General features: G+C 46.6%; 1 protein-coding gene across 1 annotated transcript; it reads left to right on the top strand.

The window, feature by feature from the left end:
• Window positions 1-505: 505 nt before the first annotated feature.
• P3r3urf (PIK3R3 upstream reading frame) lies at window positions 506-1,494 on the top strand. Its single transcript, XM_031378284.1, has 2 exons — window positions 506-787; window positions 1,351-1,494. The coding sequence occupies exons 1-2, from the start codon at window positions 556-558 to the stop codon at window positions 1,392-1,394; spliced, it is 276 nt and encodes a 91-aa protein (XP_031234144.1). The 5' UTR covers window positions 506-555; the 3' UTR covers window positions 1,395-1,494.
• The last annotated feature ends 17,553 nt before the right edge of the window (window positions 1,495-19,047 follow it).

Raw genomic sequence — 19,047 nt, forward strand, 5'->3', positions numbered from 1 at the left:
AACTTGCTTTGTAGACTAGGATGGCCTCGAACTCAGAAATCTACCTGCCTCTGCCTCCCAAGTGCTGGGATTAAAGGCCTGTGGTAGTACACCCTGCTTTATTTAGTATTTGTTAACTCAGTGTTTAGGGGTGACTTTGTAAACTCCCAACTACTGGGAAGACTGAGAATTGACTTATATAAATAAGATTAACATTACAATCTCTGCATAGGTCTGTGGTGGGATTCAATGAAATCATATTTGTGAAGTACTAAGCTTAGTAACTGGCACACAGTAGGTGCTCAGTAAACATTCTTTGTATTGTTAATGTGGATGAATTTAAACAAAACAAGTGATTTGTTTCCACCTGCCAAAGTTCCTTTCACCAAGGGACTACTCAGTGGTTGCTGGACTCTTGGGCTAGGCTTCTTGAAGAGATTGTGAGGAAGTCAGAGCTATGGCTGGGTGGGGGATGGGACAAACCTGTAACAAAGAGCACCACCCTTAGGCAGGCTTCTTATGTCATAGAGATTCAGTTGCTTGGCCTGTAGAACCTTTCAGGAGCTCTCTGCAGTCATGGGGCCTTCTCAGCTTGTTCGCGCCCCTCGGCCTCGGGGCATGAGTTCTCCCTACCGAAGGCCAGGTATGGGTGGGCCCAGGCGCCGGTGTCCCAAGATGTTCAAGTGTAGCCGCCGAACATACCGGGAGAAACCCCGAGGCCTAACTGCCACTGATGATCCTGCCTCTGTGGCCACAAACATCAGTGACATGGACACTACCACCAATGTGTGGATCTTGTCCCCTCAAGGTTAGTGGGGAAGTATGGAGGTAGAGAATCTGTGTGGGGTTTGCTGACTAGAAGCATTCTGTCCAGCTTATGCACTCTAAGGACAACCTGTGAAAATCCACCCTGAGGGCACAGCGGGGGTTTTAAAGGCACAAGTCATCAGACAGGAGAGCTTTAGGGAACACTGTCAGGACTGGGACCTAGATGGAGGGCCTGGGGTGGGGGTGGGGATGGATGAGTCCAAGGGCCAGTAGGGTTTTCACAAATGTCTATTTTAATTCGTGTGCATGTACATATATGCATGTGTGCATGTACGTGTAGGCCAAAGGACATTTTTTTGGAGACACTAGCCTAAACTTTGTTAAGTAGGTCAGGCTGACTAACAGACAGGAGGGGTCCATGTGTCTCTGCCTCCACAGTGCTGAAATTGATCAGCGTGTACCACTGTGCCCAGCTTTCTCATCCGGGTTCTGGATTAACCTCGGGTCCTTAAAAGACTACTAACACTTTACTACGTTCTCTCCCAGCCTCCACATATGTCTTTTTTTTTTTTTAAATACTCTTCCTTCTTTTTTTGTCTCCAGTTCTCAGACACCTCTGTCAACCTGGGGGCTTTCTGGTCCTCTAGAAATGCCCAGAAGCTTGGCCTGCACTTTGACCTGCTGCTCCAGAGGGCTGGTAGTGGTGGACAACAAATACAGCCATTCTGCTTAAGCTGTCTTACTCCATTCTGAAGTTTTCCAACTATGCAGGATATGAGGGTAGGGTTGGGGGTGGATCCGCTTAGGGACAAACTTAAGAGACTACAGCAAAGATCACTGTGGACCACAGTGAAGTAGAGGAACCGGACAAGGTCAGCCAGACAAACCCATCTTTGTCCTCAGCATTTTGATCTGCCCTGTGATAAGGGGCTCTCCTGCCTGACACTCCCATGGGCACAAGGCGTCTTGGAAAGACGAAGAAGGCAGAGATAAGAGACAGGATGAAAGACAGAACCCCACGAATGCTCTAGAATGAGGTCTGCTGGTGCTGGTCAGTGTGTAGGTGTGGCTGCTAGCTGGGACAGAATGGGAACATATAGCACATGTGGCTAGTGTGCCTTTATGACTGAATGTGCTTCAGCTGTCAGCCGTGAGAGTCCAGGAGTGCTGGTGAGGGCAGAGGCAAACTATAATAGCATTCGCTTGGCTGAGAATGAAGGTCAGGAGGGGGAGGGGGCAGCCTGCAGGAAAAGGGGTGTTCAGAACGGTTAGTATACGAGGACGACATGTCACCTTCAGCACCCCCCAGCCATCCTCTGAGGTCAGCCTTTTCCAGGACTGCCAGCTGAGCTGGGGCACTTGGGGGTGGGGCAAGACTGAGTTTGAGCTCAGGAGAAGGGGAGGGTGTTGTACTCTGTCGGGCCTGGGGATTTTCCATTTGGATTTCTGAATGCATGCCCATGTGTCATCGGGTTTAAATAGGTTTCCATGAGGTTGTGTCTAGTGGTAGGAACATTGTGAGGATCTTTGTCTCTAATACGTTGATTTGTTCATGGGCTAGTGTGAGAGTTGGGGGTGGAAGGGTGAGGATAATCCCTAAGACCTTTGGCCTCTCCTCCAAGGTTTATGAAGTCTGGCTAACATCGTTTGCCTCCTGTGAGAGGAAAACTGAGTTAAGTACATCTACTCTAAGCTTGCCAGAGTGTGGGATCCTGAGGGGAGGGCTAGGGCAGACAATTCACAGTTACATTGGTTCTCGAGTGTGCTGGGCTCCTTGAGATGGAAACAAGTACTGGACATTAATATCAGCTAGAAGGTGGCTGGACTGATGTCCAAGGACCACAAGGGGTTCTGTACATACAAACACATGACATAGTCCACAAATAAATATAGACATGTAAATATAAGTAACTCACAGGTATACAACATAAGAAATAAATGTAAGTGTCCAGGCACATGGATGTATAAACAGAGATCAGCACTAACAAGAATCCAATAGATACCCAGCCACCCCTTTGCAGGAAACATGCCCCTACACAGACATTAACACACATACACCTACACACAAGTTCACAAGTATACAGACATAGACACATGCAATCATATTCACGCAAACTCAGACACACATAGACAAACTCACCAGACTTCCCCGCCTTTCATCTCTGAGGCCCAGATGCCTCCCTCCCCAATATCATTGTATGTAGTGTGTGGACACACACCTTTGTTTATGTCTCTGTGTATCTGTGTCTTTGAGAGAGAGAGTGTGTGTATATGTGTATGTGTGTGTGTGTGTTTCTATGTATGTGTATGAGGGGGTTGATAAGCTGAGGGAATTCGATGACATCATCTCTTCTAGCTATTTTTAGCTCCATCTGCAATGACTTCTCCTCCATTACCCCTCCTCCTCCAGGTTCCCAATTCTCCTCCCCCTCCAGGCTCTCAGAGATAGCAACAGCCAGAGAGTACCCACTCCTTTGGTTTAAGTGGTCTGCTGCATGATTGGGTGCAATTCACTGGCTCTCACCCAACCAGAGTTCTTTGGAGGCTAAGGAGGGCTGATCCCCAAACTGGAGGAGGGGGCTTGAGCTGTGGGGCAACCAGAGCTGGTGCCTGGGTTAGACCTGGCTGGTCTGCCACTCCTCGGGTGCCTGTGCTTCTCAGTCTGTAGTCAGTGCTTGCTGTGTTTAAGGGAGGTGTCCATGTTGGAGATAAGACAGGTGAAGACAAAATGAGATGTCTTCCTCAATGGGAGACAGAACACTGGGAACCTGGCAGCTTCAAGGATGACGTCTCTGTCTCTCTCTGTCTCTCTCTCTCTCTCTCTCTCTCTCTCTCTCTCTCTCTCTCTCTCTCTCTCTCTCTCTCTCTCTCTTTCTCTCTCTCTCTTTCTCTCTCTCTCTCTCTCTCCTCTTGCATCTCCCAAAGGTTAGATAAGATAAGGAATCTAGAGGGAGCACACCCCCCACCCACCCACTTCACTCCAGCTATTCCACCTAGAGATTTCCAGAAGCAGTGCTTCCTTCTCACTCCCTAGCTGTGCTCCCAACCCCACACCAACCCACCCAGCACACCATGGGCCCTCTGCTAGTCACTTCCACTTTTAGACCCCTCCCAAGTCTGCTCTGTGGGAAGGCCACTGTTCTCCATCTGGAGATTGAGAAGAGGAATCCTAAAGGGGTTAGCACTGGCCCACACCTTATGGTGCCGGGGGAGGCAGCCCAGGGGACATGGTAAGCAGGTGGAGGAGGAAGTGGTGGCACACTGGGACAGCTGGCACAGGTGCACAAGGCACAGCCCAGGCAGGGAATCAGGTGAGGGGGAGGAGAACGGTAGCCTGAGGGGTCCATGCCAGGAGGAGAGCTTCCTGCTCTAGCCAGCCTTGGGCAGCCACCGGAAAATCGGGTTTGGCAGCTTCAGCCCTGTGCTGTGCAGAGAACTGTGCTGCCGGAAGGGCTGGAGGAGGGGATCCAAATCGCTCCTGGGAGGTGGTCTGGGGCACGTCATCCTCTTCAGGGAACATTCTGAGATCTGGACCGGGGGCTCCCCTGTTTTACCCTAAGCCTAAGTGTGATGCTTTCACAGTCTGGTTTCTTTCTTTCTTGGCCAGAGGTTCCCCCACAGGAAGGGGCTTTTGGAAATCAGTTTTTCTGGGAGTCTAAGTCAGGCTGGAGGACAAACAGTCAAAGGATAGGGTCCCGCTGAACCAGACAGTCCCTGGGGCAGGAGGCTGGAGTTCCCTTGTCACTAATGGTCAATCACCGGAAAACCAGCTCCAGGCCCACAATGCAATACTGGTCACCCCACCCTTACCAGTGCTCTTACCCACACCCCCACTTCCGGCCTCTGTTCCTTCCTCATCTCTGGGGAAGGCTGCAGAACTCCCTAGGGAATCAGTGTTCTCTCCCCTGGCTCCTTGCCCTGTGCTTAACCCTCCCTCTCCAGTTACCCATTCGGCAGCACCAGTCTCCCACTAAGCTCTCTTCCACTGGACTTTGAGGCAAGGAGGAAGGAAGTACTGGAAAGGAAGATGACTTTGCCTGCTGCCCTCAGGTTCTGGAGCTTAAATAGAGCTCAGGCAGACCCAGTGCTGGGGTTTAGTCCTGGGTTGCCCTGTAGTCCCAGGACAAATGGAAATCACTCTGTTCTCCCAGCTGTCTCCTCCTTTTGCTTTTAGTGGAACCCACAGAAGATGGCCCAGAGTTGAGACTTGCAACTTGTAGAAAATAAACACAAAACCCAAAGCCAAGTGGCCACTGGTTGTTGTTACCACATCAGCTACAACATTCATTAAACACAGAAAAGGTCGTGAAATTCTGGATTCATAAAGTCCACAGAGTTTTATTATAAAATGTTAGAGGCTGGATAATCTACTGAACCCCAGATCTTTCTCTCCCCTCTCTCTCTCTCTCTCTCTCTCTCTCTCTCTCTCTCTCTCTCTCTCTCTCACACACACACACACACACACACACACACACACACACACGTTAGAATACGCTTATACGCTTAAATTAGAAGTTTAAGATCTCCTCTCCAGGGAGCTAACATCAGATCAGAGTTTACCGAAGAATATTCATCTTTGTCTGATAAAGACAATTGCTGGTTTGGAATCTATACCTGCACACTTTTACTTCTTCCTTCCTGTCTTTCAAAATAAAATCTTATTTTGGCAAGAAGAAGGAGGAGGAAGAGGAGGAGGAGGAAGAGGAGGAGGAGGAGGAGGAGAAGGAGAAGAAGAAGAAGGAGGAGGAGAAGGAGAAGGAGGAGGAGGAGGAGGAGGAGGAGGAGGAGAGGAGGAGGAGGAAGAAGAGGAAGAGAAGAAGTTGTTTAAGGTGTCAGTGAAATCCCACAGTCAGGTGGATGCCTAAGTCACATTTTCTGCTGCAGATGCAAGAAGCAACTTGTGTATGTGCTCAGATGGAGAGGCAGGCATCCCTGGGTGTATGAAGTTAGACTGAAATAACCCTGCAATAAACTGGACAGAGACAGACTTTGTCCATGAAGACAGGGGAAGAGAGTTGCAGGTGGAGACAGAGTGGAACTGTAAAAACAATGGTACAGCCTAAAGAAAGAATCATGCTTGGGTGTGGTGACACATAGCCAGAGTCACAGGACACAGGAGGCTTGACAGGAAAAACGCTTGAATTCGTGAGTCTAACACCAGCCTGAGCCACATAGCAAGGCACTCATCTCAAACAAGGAAAAAAGTTGAAAAAAGGTGTGGGGATATCAAGGCGCTTAACACACCAGACCATCCCTAGTATTTTCAGCTTTCCTATGATTGGCGTTAACCTTAGCAAAGGACATTTCTGAAGGTTAGATTGGTGCAGGGAATTAGGCACTCACCGCTAGACTCAGCTCCATAGTGAATTTGAGACAAGCTTGGGCTTTATGAGACCCTATCTCAAAACAAGCCTGGTATGGTGGCACACTCCTCCGGTCTATGTAGCAAGTTCCAAGCCTGCCAGGGCTACATAGTGAGACCCTTGTCTGAAAACAAAATAAATCCATCAAAATAAAAAGAAAACATAAAAAAAAAATTCCTAAGGTGAGTAAGACCCCTGACGACATTGCAGGTCAACAACCCATGTTAGACTATTTTCTTTGAAAAGATACTAAACAAAACATACTTCAGGCTTTTCTTAGGGTCTCTCTCAGGTGCAGACTTTACCCTAGGGGTACAAAGGGGTTCAGAGTCCCATAACAAGGTCTGAGAGAGAATCTTGTTGAGGGTATCTGAGGTGGTTCTTGGAAGAGCTGGACATCAATAGGAGCCAGCCACCCTGAGGCTTGGAATATATACAGCTCTCGTGGTTCAACGGTTGACTCTCAGAATCACAAAAATAATAAAATAAATTGATGTAAAACAAGGAGACTTTTATGTGTTTGTTTGGTTTCTGACACAAACTCTCACCATGTAGCCCCAATCAGCCTGGAACTCGCTGTGTAGACCAGGATGGCCTCAGAATCACTATTATGAAACAAAATGAGGTGAGGGGGTATCTAGCAGGCCCATGGGAAGGTGTCCCCTAAGAAATCACACTATGTAACATCTGCTATAAAGGAGGTTTATTTGGGGAAAGGGATGGGAGTGAGGGGCTGGAGATGAGGTAGAGGTAGACAGAGCAGAGCCATGAGGGCAAAGAAGGACAGAAAAGGGGAGAGAGACCAGCCAGGTACACATACTGCCCACATCTGGAGATGGCTGGTAATGGTGGAAGATGATGGAGAGGAGCCTCGCAGAACCACCTGTAAGCTAACACTCACAGACATCCACCTGCTTCTGCCTCTCAAATGCTGGGTTAAAGGCATGTATCGCCACATTGTTAATCTTGAGGGAGAAGTTGTATGGGACCCTTGCAGAGCTCTGGGGCTGGTTACTAGTTAACAATAGACATATTTACTGTTGTTTCTGGGAAGCTACTGCAAACTCAAGAACCCAGGAGGAGCAGTTCCAAAGACAGGCAGATGCTAAGCCTTAATGGGCAAGGGAAACTGGGCAATATCAGCTGAAGGTCTTCATATTCACTCGCCTGTCTGTGGATTTAGCTCAGTGTATCTACTCTGACCTCTACACATACCCTGCCCTTGCTTATCTGCCATTCTACATATTTAGACCTGCTGTGTGACCTTTGGTAAAGCATGCCACCTTTCTGGGCCTTGAATTCTAATTGAAGTCTATAATTGGGTCTTTAGGACAACATTTATAAAAATGACTTCACTATGTAGTGAACTCCCTATGTAGACCAGGCTGACCTTGAACTTACAGAGATCTGTCTGCCTCTGCTTCCTGAGTGTTGGGATCAAAGGTGTGAGCCACTACACCTGGCTGCATTTAAAATTATTTAGTCCTGGTTATGTTTGGAGAAATTCTGCCTTAAATATCTCTGTACCTAGCTTCCAAAGAACCCATTAAATAGTTATTTATTTATTATTACTCATAAGTACACTGTAGCTGTCCTCAGACGCACGAGAAGAGGGCGTCAGACCTCACCACAGGTGTCCATGAGCCACCATGTGGCTGCCGGGATCCGAACCCAGGACCTTCGGAAGAGCAGTCAGAGCTCCCACCCGCTGAGCCATCCCGCCAGCCCTAAATAGTTTCTTAAAAGAACGAAGGCAAATAGCAAACAGAAATAATGCTTACAATTTGACGTTCTTGCACTGATGTGTATTTTCATAAATCTTATAAAATGTCCATAACTGTCACGGTGGTGTTTAGTTTTGTTCTACAGACTGAACCCAGGACCTCTTGACTATGCTAAGTGTGCACTTTACAGGAAGATGCCCCTCCCCACTCACGTCCTCATTGCTCTGTTAATAGATTAATGGACTGAAGCCCAGGGAGGGCAAATAGCATGTCTAAGATTACCTGCCTGGGGTGTAACAGAACTGGAATGGCAAGACATTCTTCTGAATCTGAGGTTTCAGATTAGCATTAATTCTGTGCGGCTGCAGTAGGTAATGAGAGCCCATGGATGGGAGTCTTAGGGAACAGTGGTCCAAGTGGCCAGCTTGAAAGGTTGAAGAGCTTCCGTGATGGGTACTGAGGTTGGGAGAGGAGGAGTGAACTGTCTACTGGAGAGGGCTGGAGACTGGAGTAGTAACCAGGTGACCCTGAGTTGGTTCTTCCCTGTTCATAAGACAGTGTGTACGTGTTGAAAAGAGGCTGTAAACGAGGCTTCCAGGCTTTCTGAGAGAGTCTGGTTTTCAGTAGCCTGGGGCAGTAGGGACTTTACCAATGGGATAAATGGGATAGTATCCTGTTGTAGAGGTTGAGAGATCCAAGAAGTCACTAGTTTTATAGGGCTGGGGCTGGAGGTAGCCCTGAGGGTCATCTCACCCAGATCCGTCTAAGAGTGAGAAAGGAATCCAAGATCTACTGAGGGGATATGACGTGACAAAGGCCACACAACAGCCACTATCTCTTCCTATCACCTAGCAGGTACTTCTCACAGGAGTGGATTCTGGTCTTGATTCAGGTCTTTTTTTCCCCTCCCTTGGAGGCAAGGTCTCACTATGTAGTCATTCCTGGAACTTGCCAGGTTGGTCTTGAATGCAAATCCTCCTACCTCACTCTCCCAAGTGTTAGGATTACGGGTGTGTGCCACCAGGCCCAGAGCAGAGGCGTCTTTTAGGATGGGCTTAAAGAACTGGCAAAAGTTTAGCTGATGCAGCATGGGAAAGGCTTTTCTAAGAAACAGCATTAGTAGAGTGGAATTCTGAGACAGGCCTGAGGAGAGACAAGGCTGATTCTTCGAGTCTGCACCTTCTGTGAGCACAGTGGTAGCCACTAAAATGCATTCCCAGCCCCAGGGCTCTAGAGATAGTTACTAGGAGGAGACCCCACATTTAGTGCTCAGTTTTCTTGTCTGTCTTTCTGTCTGTCTGTCTGACTCTTTTTTCTTTTTTTGGAAACAGGGTTTCTCTGTGTAGCTCTAGCTGTCCTAAACTCACTTCTATAGACCAGGCTGGCCTGAAACTCAGAAATTTGCCTGCCTCTGCCTCCCAAATGCTTGGAATTAAAGCTGTGCTCCACCCACTAGAAGATTCTTAATTGTGGGTGTAGGATGTGGGGTGTGCTGGACTAGCGACTGCTCTCTCTCTCTCTCTCTCTCTCTCCTCTCTCTCTGTCTCTCTGTCTCTGTCTCTGTCTCTCTTTGTCTCTCTGTCTCTCTCTCTCTCTGTCTCTCTCTGTCTCTGTCTCTCTGTCTCTGTCTCTGTCTCTCTTTGTCTCTCTGTCTCTCTCTCTCTCTGTCTCTCTCTGTCTCTCTCTGTCTCTCTCTGTCTCTGTCTCTCTGTCTCTGTCTGTCTCTGTCTGTCTCTGTCTCTCTGTCTCTTTGTCTCTCTGTCTCTTTGTCTCTCTGTCTCTTTGTCTCTGTGTCTCTCTGTCTCTGTGTCTCTCTGTCTCTGTGTCACTGTGTCTCTGTCTGTCTGTCTGTCTGTCTGTCTGTCTGTCTGTCTGTCTCTCTCTCTCTCTCTCTCTCTCTCTCTCTAACACAGGCAGAGGTGACTAGCAACCACCACAACCCAGATTTCAAGCCCAGTGTGCACATCTCAGCGCCTTTCGGCAGCTCAGGCAGTTCTGGGGTTGGGGCGGGATAACCGCACCCCCAGCTCAGCTTTGGAGCTTTGTGAGATCCTTCAGCCCTTCCCTTGCTGCAGTGATGCAGATCCGTTCCGGATTTAGTAAAGGCATTCTTTCCGTGAAGGAGGCACACAGGCGCCAGTGTCTGGCTGGAAGTGCGGCTCCCTGGAAGCGCGTCTCCTTGCCGGCCCTGACCTAAGGGCGTTGGGACCTGAGATAGGAATTCCCTCCTGGTTAGGAATCCCTAGGCTCCAGCCAGGCTTTTGAGTGTAGAAGATGGGAATTCCTTGGCGGGATAATTAACATGGGGCACTGGGCTGGGAGAAGAAAACTAATGTCTAGCAAACCCTTCGGACTCAGAGCCCAATAGGAGTGATAATGAGCAGGCAGGCCACTGGTCTAGAGGTCTGTGGCAGGTTTTTGGTAGGGAAAATTTGAAGGTTTCAGATTAGTGAACAAAGTTGGTGGGATGGAGGATTCTGGAATCTTCAGACCACTGAGGGGCTGCCCCAAACACAAGTTTGGCTGCAGAGAACTAATTCGACCCATCCCTGTCCCAAGGACTTCCTCATCTCTCACAGGGGACCTGCTAGGATCAGGAAGAAGGGACTGCATGGAGCTCCAGTTTCAGGACTGCCAGAACTGTGTGGCAGCTTGTGGTAAAGAGTGCTTATATGTCTAAGCATGGAACACACATGCTCACCAAGGGGTGCCAGAGTGAGCTTTGTAGCCAAGGACACATCAGGTGAGCAGTGTTATTTACCCTACTCACAGCTACTCTGGAGTCAGAGGCTAAGGATGGATTATTTGAGCCCAGGAGTTCAAGGGTTAGCCTGGGCGACCTAGTGAAACTCCTTTGCAAGCAAATAAGAGACAAGGAAAGAAAGACAGAGTTGGAGAGAGCAGTTAAGAGCACTGGCTGTTTTTACAGAGGAGTCAGGTTCAATTCCCAGCACCCACATAGCAGCTCACAATCATCTGGAATTCCAGTTCCAGGGGATCCAGTACCCTCTTCTGTCCTTCAATGTCTGGAGGACAGACATACCCACAAGTAAAACATTCATACACAAAAAGAAAACATTTAAAACAATACAGTTCTCTTCAGTAACAAACATATAAACCAACTTGGCTTTCAGGTCTGCTCGAGCCATTTACTGTTTAGCCTTGGATATTTCTTCAACTTTGACAAATCACATTTTTCTTATCATAAAATAGTAATAGGAATAAGTAGAGACAAGGTCTGTTGTAAGGGAGAAGGGAGTTTAAAAACAGTATTTAGAACCATTCTTCCAAAGTGTTCTGAGAACCCTTAGCCTCCTTTGGGGGATTGGTAGAGCCAAAACCCTGGCAGGGTAGAAATCCCAGCTAAGTCTGAACATATGATTAGATGCTAGACTGGGAAACTGGAGAGGAAAAGAAGGACATCAGTGACAGGGAACAGTATGGTAGAGAAAGTGGACATAGCGACACATGAGGTATGGTGTGAGAGATGAAGTTAGACAGCAGAGCAGGGATGGTAAGATGGCATCTTGAAATTACCAAGGCTAGTTTTTATTCTGACAACCCCTGAGGGTTTTTCAGTAAAAGTAGGATTCCCAGAGACCGTGTGAAGTCAGGGAGAGCTATAATGGAGGATGGTGTGGTAGTGTCACAGGGAAGGGGACTGGCAGAAAGAACAACAGTGGTGGCCTCTGAATGAAAAGGAATGGATAGCTCTGAGAGAGATCGAGCGGTAGCTCTTAGTGATGGATTGAGTGGAAGACATGAGTGAGAAGGTATGCTAGTCAGCTTTCTGTTGCTGTGACAAAATACCTGGGGCTTTAAAGTTTTCAGTGCATGGGGCTTGGTCCTGCTGCTTTGTATCTATGGTCACTCAGTGTATCCTGGAAGACCTAAAGGCTGCCAGAAGTGAGTGTGAGAACGGGACTGGGGACTGAGGTCCTAATACCTCCTTTAAGAGCATGCCTTCAGTGACGTTCCTTCATTCCCAGTAGTGCCAGAGGCTGGGGACCAAGCCTTCAACACATGGACCTTTGGGGAACCTCGAAGACCCCAAACTCTAGTGGGAAGCATGAGAATGTTGTGGTTATTTCCAGCTTGGGTCTTCAATGGGGCTATTTTCAGACATAAGAAGAAGGAAGAGCCAGGCGGTGGTGGCACACGCCTTTAATCCCAGCACTTGGGAGGCAGAGGCAGGTGGATTTCTGAGTTCAGCCTGGTCTACAGAGTGAGTTCCAGGACAGCCAAGGCTACACAGAGAAAACCTGTCTAGAAAAAAAAAAAAAAAGAAGAAGGAAGAGTAGCATATTTATTTAGATGCTGAATTGAGTTTTGAACATGTCAGTGGCCATACCAGTAGACAAGTCCTTAATAATCAGGGTCTTTTAATCTTACCTGGCAATTACTGTATCCAGAGATAGGATGGAGTAAGGTTACCTATTGCTGATGAGCTGTTCCCTGGCTTGGGCTGACTGTAATCTGAAAAGGGGATGAACTCTCTGTGGTGAGGCTGATGTCACCATGGGGCAGGGCCAGATAGGTGTGTCTCCCCGTATGGTGTTTGAGTGCCAGGCTGTTTCTTTGACTGTGGTCATGTCATGTTAGCTCAAAGATTGGGTTGTCGAGAGAGGAACCCAATGTGATGATACTCCGTGCCACACCTTTTTCATAGCTGAGAAAAACTGAGGCTTGGACTTAAGTAAGTAAGTATGTGGATAAAGTTGTGCGTAATGGACTCTCACAGAAGCAACTGACATTTGCTCTAAGAGGACTGGGAACGTACTAGGACCAAAGTTCCAATGTGGAGCAATGTAGTCAGGAAGGTTAGTGAAGACCAGAGAAGGAAACAGAGAAAGCTTCCTGGAGGTGATGCCATTTGTATAACCTAGAAGCACGGTCTCATTCTGAACTCCCGGCCAACGATAACTGGCAAACAGTCACTGCCTGCAGAGAAAACTAAGTCATCCAAGGGGCATGCAGGCAGAATGTGTCTACAGACCTCCACAAGGGCCGGCTCGGCTTCCTTCAGACAGGCCACAGGCCACAGTTTTCAGCATCGGTCACCTCAGAATTTGGTTGCATGGCTACAGCAGGGACAGTTGAAAGCCGGTACTTGTTCATCTCCTTATCAGAGTTCAGCACAAGATTATGTTCATTTCCTAGGGTTGGTTTGTTTGTTTGCTTGCTTGCTTCTTTGTTTTTGTTTTTTTGAGACAGGGTTTCTCTGTGTAGCCCTGGCTGTCCTGGAACTCACTCTGTACACCAGGCTGGCCTCGAACTCAGAAATCTGCCTGTCTCTGCCTCCCAAGTGTTAGGATTAAAGGCCTGCGCCACCACTGCCCAGCCATTTCCTAGGTTTTATGTTACTTTAAAAAGTGTGTGTGTGTGTGTGGGGGGGGTGACAACAAGATGACTTAGCAGGTAGGGACACTTGGGGTCTGATCCCAGGAAGAACTGACTCATGTTAAGTGTACCTCTGACCTCCGTATGTATACCTTGAGCAACCTCTCTCCCACTAATAAACAAACAAATGCATGTTTTTAAAAAGGCAGCATGTGATGAAGTGACAGAGTCTGTCTAAGAAAGACTAGCACTCTGGGCTTGGTAGCATACACCTTTATCCCAACACTTGGGGGCAGAGGCAGTTGGATCTCTGTTCAAGGCCAGCCTGAGCTAGTTCCAAGCCAAAGATAGTGAAAAAACTCTGTAAAAACAAAGGAACGGCCGTGCATGCCTCTGTGCATCAGAAGTCAGAGGAGGACACTGGTTGTCCTTGTCCATCATTCTGCACCTGTTACCTCGGTACAAGGTTCAGTGAGCCTGGAGTTAGACTGAGACCCAGTGATACAGCTCCCTCTGCTCCCCTCGTCCCCACAGTGTTGGGGTTTCAGGTGAGCGAGCATACAACCAACCATACTTGGCTGTTTAGTAAGGTTCTGAGGGTTTTGAACTGAAGTCCCCATACTTGTGTTATTTGTTTTCCCAGCTCTGGGAAGAAGTGTTTTAAGACATAAAGTGCTGTTTGGGGTTAGGGGCTACCTTAGGAGGAGTGCTGACGGCTCAAGCATGAGTACCTGAGGTTCAATCCCCAGTACCCACAGTAAAGCTGAGTATAATGTTGCAACCTGTAATCCAAGCAATAGGGAGGCAGAGGCAGGCAGATTTCTGAGTTCGAGGCCAGCCTGGTCTACAGAGTGAGTTCTAGAACAGCCAGGGCTACACAGAGAAACCCTGTCTGGAAAAAAAATTATCAGCCAGGCAAGGTAGTGCATGGCTTTAATCCCAGCACTTGGGAGGGAGAGGTGTCAGATCTCTGTGAGTTCAATGCCAGCCTGGTCTACAAAGTGAGTCCAGGACAGCCAGGGTTGTTATGCAGAGAAACCCTGTCTTGAAAAACTAAAAAGTTTTTAGAGAGCTGGAGAGATGTCTCAGCAGTTAAGAGCACTGATTGCCCTTCCAGAGGTCCTGAGTTCAATCCCCAGAAACCACATGGTAGCTCACAACCATCTGTAATGGGACCCGATGCCCTCTTCTGGTGTGTCTGAAGACAGCTACAGAGTACTCATATATACATTAAATAAATAAATAAATAAATATTTTTTAAAAAAGAAAAACCAGAAAATAAAAACAAAACAAACATGTAATCAGGCTGAGCAATATGGCACATACCTTTAATCATAGCACTCAGGAGGGAGAGGGAGACAGATCCTTGTGAGTTTAAACCTGGTGGGTGTACATAGTGAATTCAAGGATATCCAGGGCTACATAATAGTGTCTCAAAAAATTAAAATTAAAAAATTAAATGATTTCTTTTATGAGCATGTGTAACTTGCCTGCTTATAGGTCTGTGCACCACTTGCAGAGACCAAATGAGATGTTTAGATCCCCTGGAATAGGAGATATAGATGGATGTGAGCCACTATGTGGGTGCTGGGAATTGAATCCTGGTCCTCTGAATGAGCAACCAGTGTTCCTAAGTCTGGGACCAAGCCCCAGCTTCCAAGCCCCAACTCCTAATGAGAGATACTCCTGCCTCAAGAAAGTAGGTAGATCCCAGCACTTGGGAGGCAGAGGCAGGCAGATTTCTGAGTTTGAGGCCAACCTGGTCTACAGAGTGAGTTCCAGGACAGCCAGAGTTACATAGTGAGACCCTGTCTCTATTTTTTTCTTTTTTGCCTGTGTCAGAAGCTGGATTAAAAAAGACCAGGTCTTATAAATAAATAAATAAATAAATAAATAAATAAATAAATAAATAAATGGAAGAGGATGGTTGATCTCTTCTGTAGAACACCTGAAATTGACCTCTGGCTTTCATATGTATGTGTGACACACACACAGCTAATCTAAGTCTAGTACACTGGAATATGTCTGTAGTTCTACTTATTCAGAAGGCTGAAGCAGGAGACTATCAAGGAAAGACAAAAGTGAAAGGAAGGAGAGGAACGAGGGAGACGGAAGGAAGGAAGGAAGGAAGGAAGAAAGGAAGGAAAGAAGGAAGGAAGGAAGGAAAGAAGGAAGGTAGGAAGGAAGAAAGGAAGGAAAGAAGGAAGGGAGGAAGGAAAGAAGGAAGGTAGGAAGGAAGAAAGGAAGGAAAGAAGGAAGGGAAGAAGGAAGAAAGGAAGGAAAGAAGGAAGGGAGGAAGGAAGGAAAGAAGGAAGGGAGGAAGGAAGGAAGGAAGGAAAGAAGGAAGGGAGGAAGGGAGGAAGGAAGGAAAGAAGGAAGGGAGGAAGGAAGGAAGGGAAGAAGGAAGGGAAGAAGGAAGGGAGGAAAGAAGGAAGGAAGGAAGGGAAGAAGGAAGGGAGGAAAGAAGGAAGGGAAGAAGGAAGGAAGGGAAGAAGGAAGGGAAGAAGGAAGGAAGGAAAGAAGAAAGGGAAGAAGGAAGGAAGGAAAGAAGAAAGGAAGGAAGAAAAGAAGGAAGGGAGGAAGGAAGGGAGGAAGGGAGGGAGGGAGAGAGGAAGAAAGGAAGGAAGGGAGGGAGGGAGGGAGGGAGGGAGGAAGGAAGGAAGGAAGGGAGGGAGGGAGGAAGGAAGGGAGGGAGGGAGGGAGGAAGGAAGGAAGGAAGGGAGGAAGGGAGGAAAGAAGGAAAGGAGGGAGGGAAGGAAGAAGGAAGGGAGGGAGGGAAGGAGGAAGGAAGGAAAGAAGGACTGCTAACCTTTCAGTTGTCACTCATTAAACATTTTCTCTGGGTCCTCATGGCTCATGACAGACTTCTACAGTAAAGGATTCTCCATATTCTTACTAGCTAATAAGGACAACTAAAATTTTCGGGTTTGGGCTGAAGAGCTGACTCATGGGGTAATAATACTAGCTGCTTTTCCAGGGGGATTGGGTTTGAATCCCAGCACCCACATGACAGCTCACAACCATATTTATTTCTAGTTCCATCCCCTCCTCTGGCTTCTGAGGACACAGACATGCAAGCAAATCATGCACAGACTAACATATAGGCAAAATAGCCATGCACCTAAAAAAAATAAAATTAAACTTTGCTCTGGGAAAGATGGTTCAGTTGGCTCAGTTGGCTCACTGTTGTTCTGCAAGTGTAAACCTGGGTTTGGACCCACATAAAGATGGGCATGGTGATATGCTGGAGAAGAGAAGAGCAAAATGTGCCTGTGAGTTTTCAGGCCAGCCAGTGTAGTCAAATCAGTGAGCTTCAGGTTCAGTGAGAGACTAGGCTTCAAAAAAATAAGATGGAGTTATCGAAGATGATGCCCAAAGACAAGCTCCAGAAACACTCACACACACATGCACGCACATGCACACACTCACACGCACATACATACCTGAATATAGACATATATACATAAAGATTCTAATTAATGCTAGTTAGGTGTTGAAAAATAGAAAATAATAATGTCTGAGTGTGGTGGTGAATTCCTTTAATCTCAGCACTTGGGAAGCAGAGACAGGCGGATCACTGAGTTTGAGTCCGATCTAAATGGAAAATTTCAGGACAGCTAGAACTACATAATAGATATACCCTGTCTCAAAAATAATAAATAATAATAAGAACAACAATAACAAACAATCTCTTTTCATTTCTGGAATTATATAGTATATAATACACATATGCACACATATATAAAACATAATTTTGTGTCTTTTTTCTTATTGAACAAGATCATAAAAGCTGTCAAATACAATTTTTTTTTACATTTTTTAAAGATTTATTTATTTATTTATTTGTTTGTTTGTTTGTTTTGTGTAAGTATACCGTAGCTGTCTTCATACACTCCAGAAGAGGGCATCAGATCTTGTTACAGATGGTTCTGAGCCACCATGTGGTTTCTGGGATTTGAACTCAGGACCTTCAGAAGAGCAGTCAGTGCTCCTAACCGCTGAGCCATCTTACCAGGCCTGTCTAATACAATTTAAAAATCGTTTTTTAAAAAGTCCTAATGACTTCTACTCTATGTAATTATTAACTTTTATCAAATTCTTACCTGTAAGCATGTAATATTTGCTTTGCTATACAAACGCTGTAGTGAAGATCCAGGCATAGTGCTGCATGTTTACAACCACAACAACTGGACGGATGAGGCAGAAGACTTTGAGTTCCAAGTTAGCCTAGGACATGTAAGATAGTAAGCTCTTATATCTTAAAGAGAGGGGGGAAGGCCAGGCAATGGTGGGCATGCCTTCAATCCAGTACTCAGGAGGCAAAGGCAGACAGATCTCTGTGTGTTCAAGGCTAGTTTAGTCTACAGAGTGAGTTCCAGGACAGCCAAGGCTAAATAGAGAAACGCTGTCACGAAAAAACAAAATACATACATACATACATATATACATACATACATACATACATACATACATAATACATACATACATGAGGGAGGGAGGGAGGGAGGGAAAGAGAGAAAGGGGGGGGGAGCTCAGGAGTTAGGACTTGCTGTTCCCACAGAGGACCCAGACCCAGTTCCTAGCACCTAAATGGTAGCTTGCCACTGTCTTTTAATTTCAGTTCTAGGTGATCTAGTACCCCTCTTTGGTCTTTGTGATACCAAGCACACATACAGTGCACATTCTTACATGCAGGAAAACATGTACACACATAAAATAAAGAACAAATCTTGGAGGTTGGAGAGATGGCTCAGCAGTTAAGAGCACTGGCTGCTCTTGCAGAGTACTTGGGTTCAATTCCCAGTCTCCACATTGTAGCTAACAACCATATGGAACTCCAGTGTTGGGGGATCCAACCTCTTCTTCTGGTCTCTACAGGCACTACATACAGGTGATGCACAGACATACATGTAGGCGGAACATCTATATGCATATAATACAAATAGAAGTTACAAAATTTAAAGTACTTTCTAAAAAAGTTTGTGGGGTTTGGTGTCACTGGCTTTTAATCCGGGCTTCCTGAGTGCTTAGGAGGCAGATACAGGCAGGTCTCTGTGAACTTGAAGCCAGCCTGGTCTACATAGCAAGTTCCAGGCCAGACTGCGATATTCAGTTAGATTGTTTAAAAAAGAAACCCAACAATAATAAAAACAAATAAACAAATAAGAAAGACAGACAGACAGAAAGAGTCTATAATGAAAGGCCAACTGTGGAGATACATGATTATAGTTCCAATTTTTACGTAGCTGAAGCAGGATTTTCCTATAAGTGAAGGAATTCAAGGCCAGCTTAGAAAACATAGTTATATCTCATCTCAGAAAAACAAGTTCAGGCTGGTGAGGTTGCAAGTTTGATCCCTGGACCAAAACAAAACAAAACAAATCAGAACAAAAACATATGCAACATCCAGAGAATCGGAAGCTCTCCCTCTTTTCTGGTCTCTGCAGGCATTCATGCATGTGGGGTGTGGTCCACTTACATACATGTAGGCAAAACTCTCATACACAGGAGGACATGGCAGTACACTTTTAAATCCAGAACTGAGGAAGCAGAGGCAAGCAGAGCCACATGAATTGGAGGCTAGCCTACTGTATACATAGTGAGTTCCAGGCCAGCCTAGGCTATACAAAAGACCTGTCTTAAAACAAGCCTGGCTATACAAAAGACCTGTCTTAAAACAAGCAAACAGGGCTGGTGAGATGGCTCAGCGGGTAAGAGCACTGACTGCTCTTCCGAAGGTCCTGAGTTCAGATCCCAGCAACCACATGGTGGCTCACAACCACCTGTAATGAGATTGGTCACCCACTTCTGGTGCGTCTGAAGACAGCTGCAGTAAATTACACCGGAGTGAGAGGGAGTGATTTAAACAAAAA

The sequence above is a fragment of the Mastomys coucha genome, unplaced genomic scaffold (assembly GCF_008632895.1).
Source record: "Mastomys coucha isolate ucsf_1 unplaced genomic scaffold, UCSF_Mcou_1 pScaffold18, whole genome shotgun sequence".
In the NCBI taxonomy this organism is placed as follows: Eukaryota; Metazoa; Chordata; class Mammalia; order Rodentia; family Muridae; genus Mastomys; species Mastomys coucha.

Bases quoted from the DNA above. Each gene is read 5' to 3' on its own strand.
- P3r3urf (XM_031378284.1), top strand. From the start codon at position 556: ATGGGGCCTTCTCAGCTTGTTCGCGCCCCTCGGCCTCGGGGCATGAGT. The intron at 788-1,350 runs GTTAGTGGGGAA...TTTTGTCTCCAG, and splicing joins GTGGATCTTGTCCCCTCAAG to TTCTCAGACACCTCTGTCAA.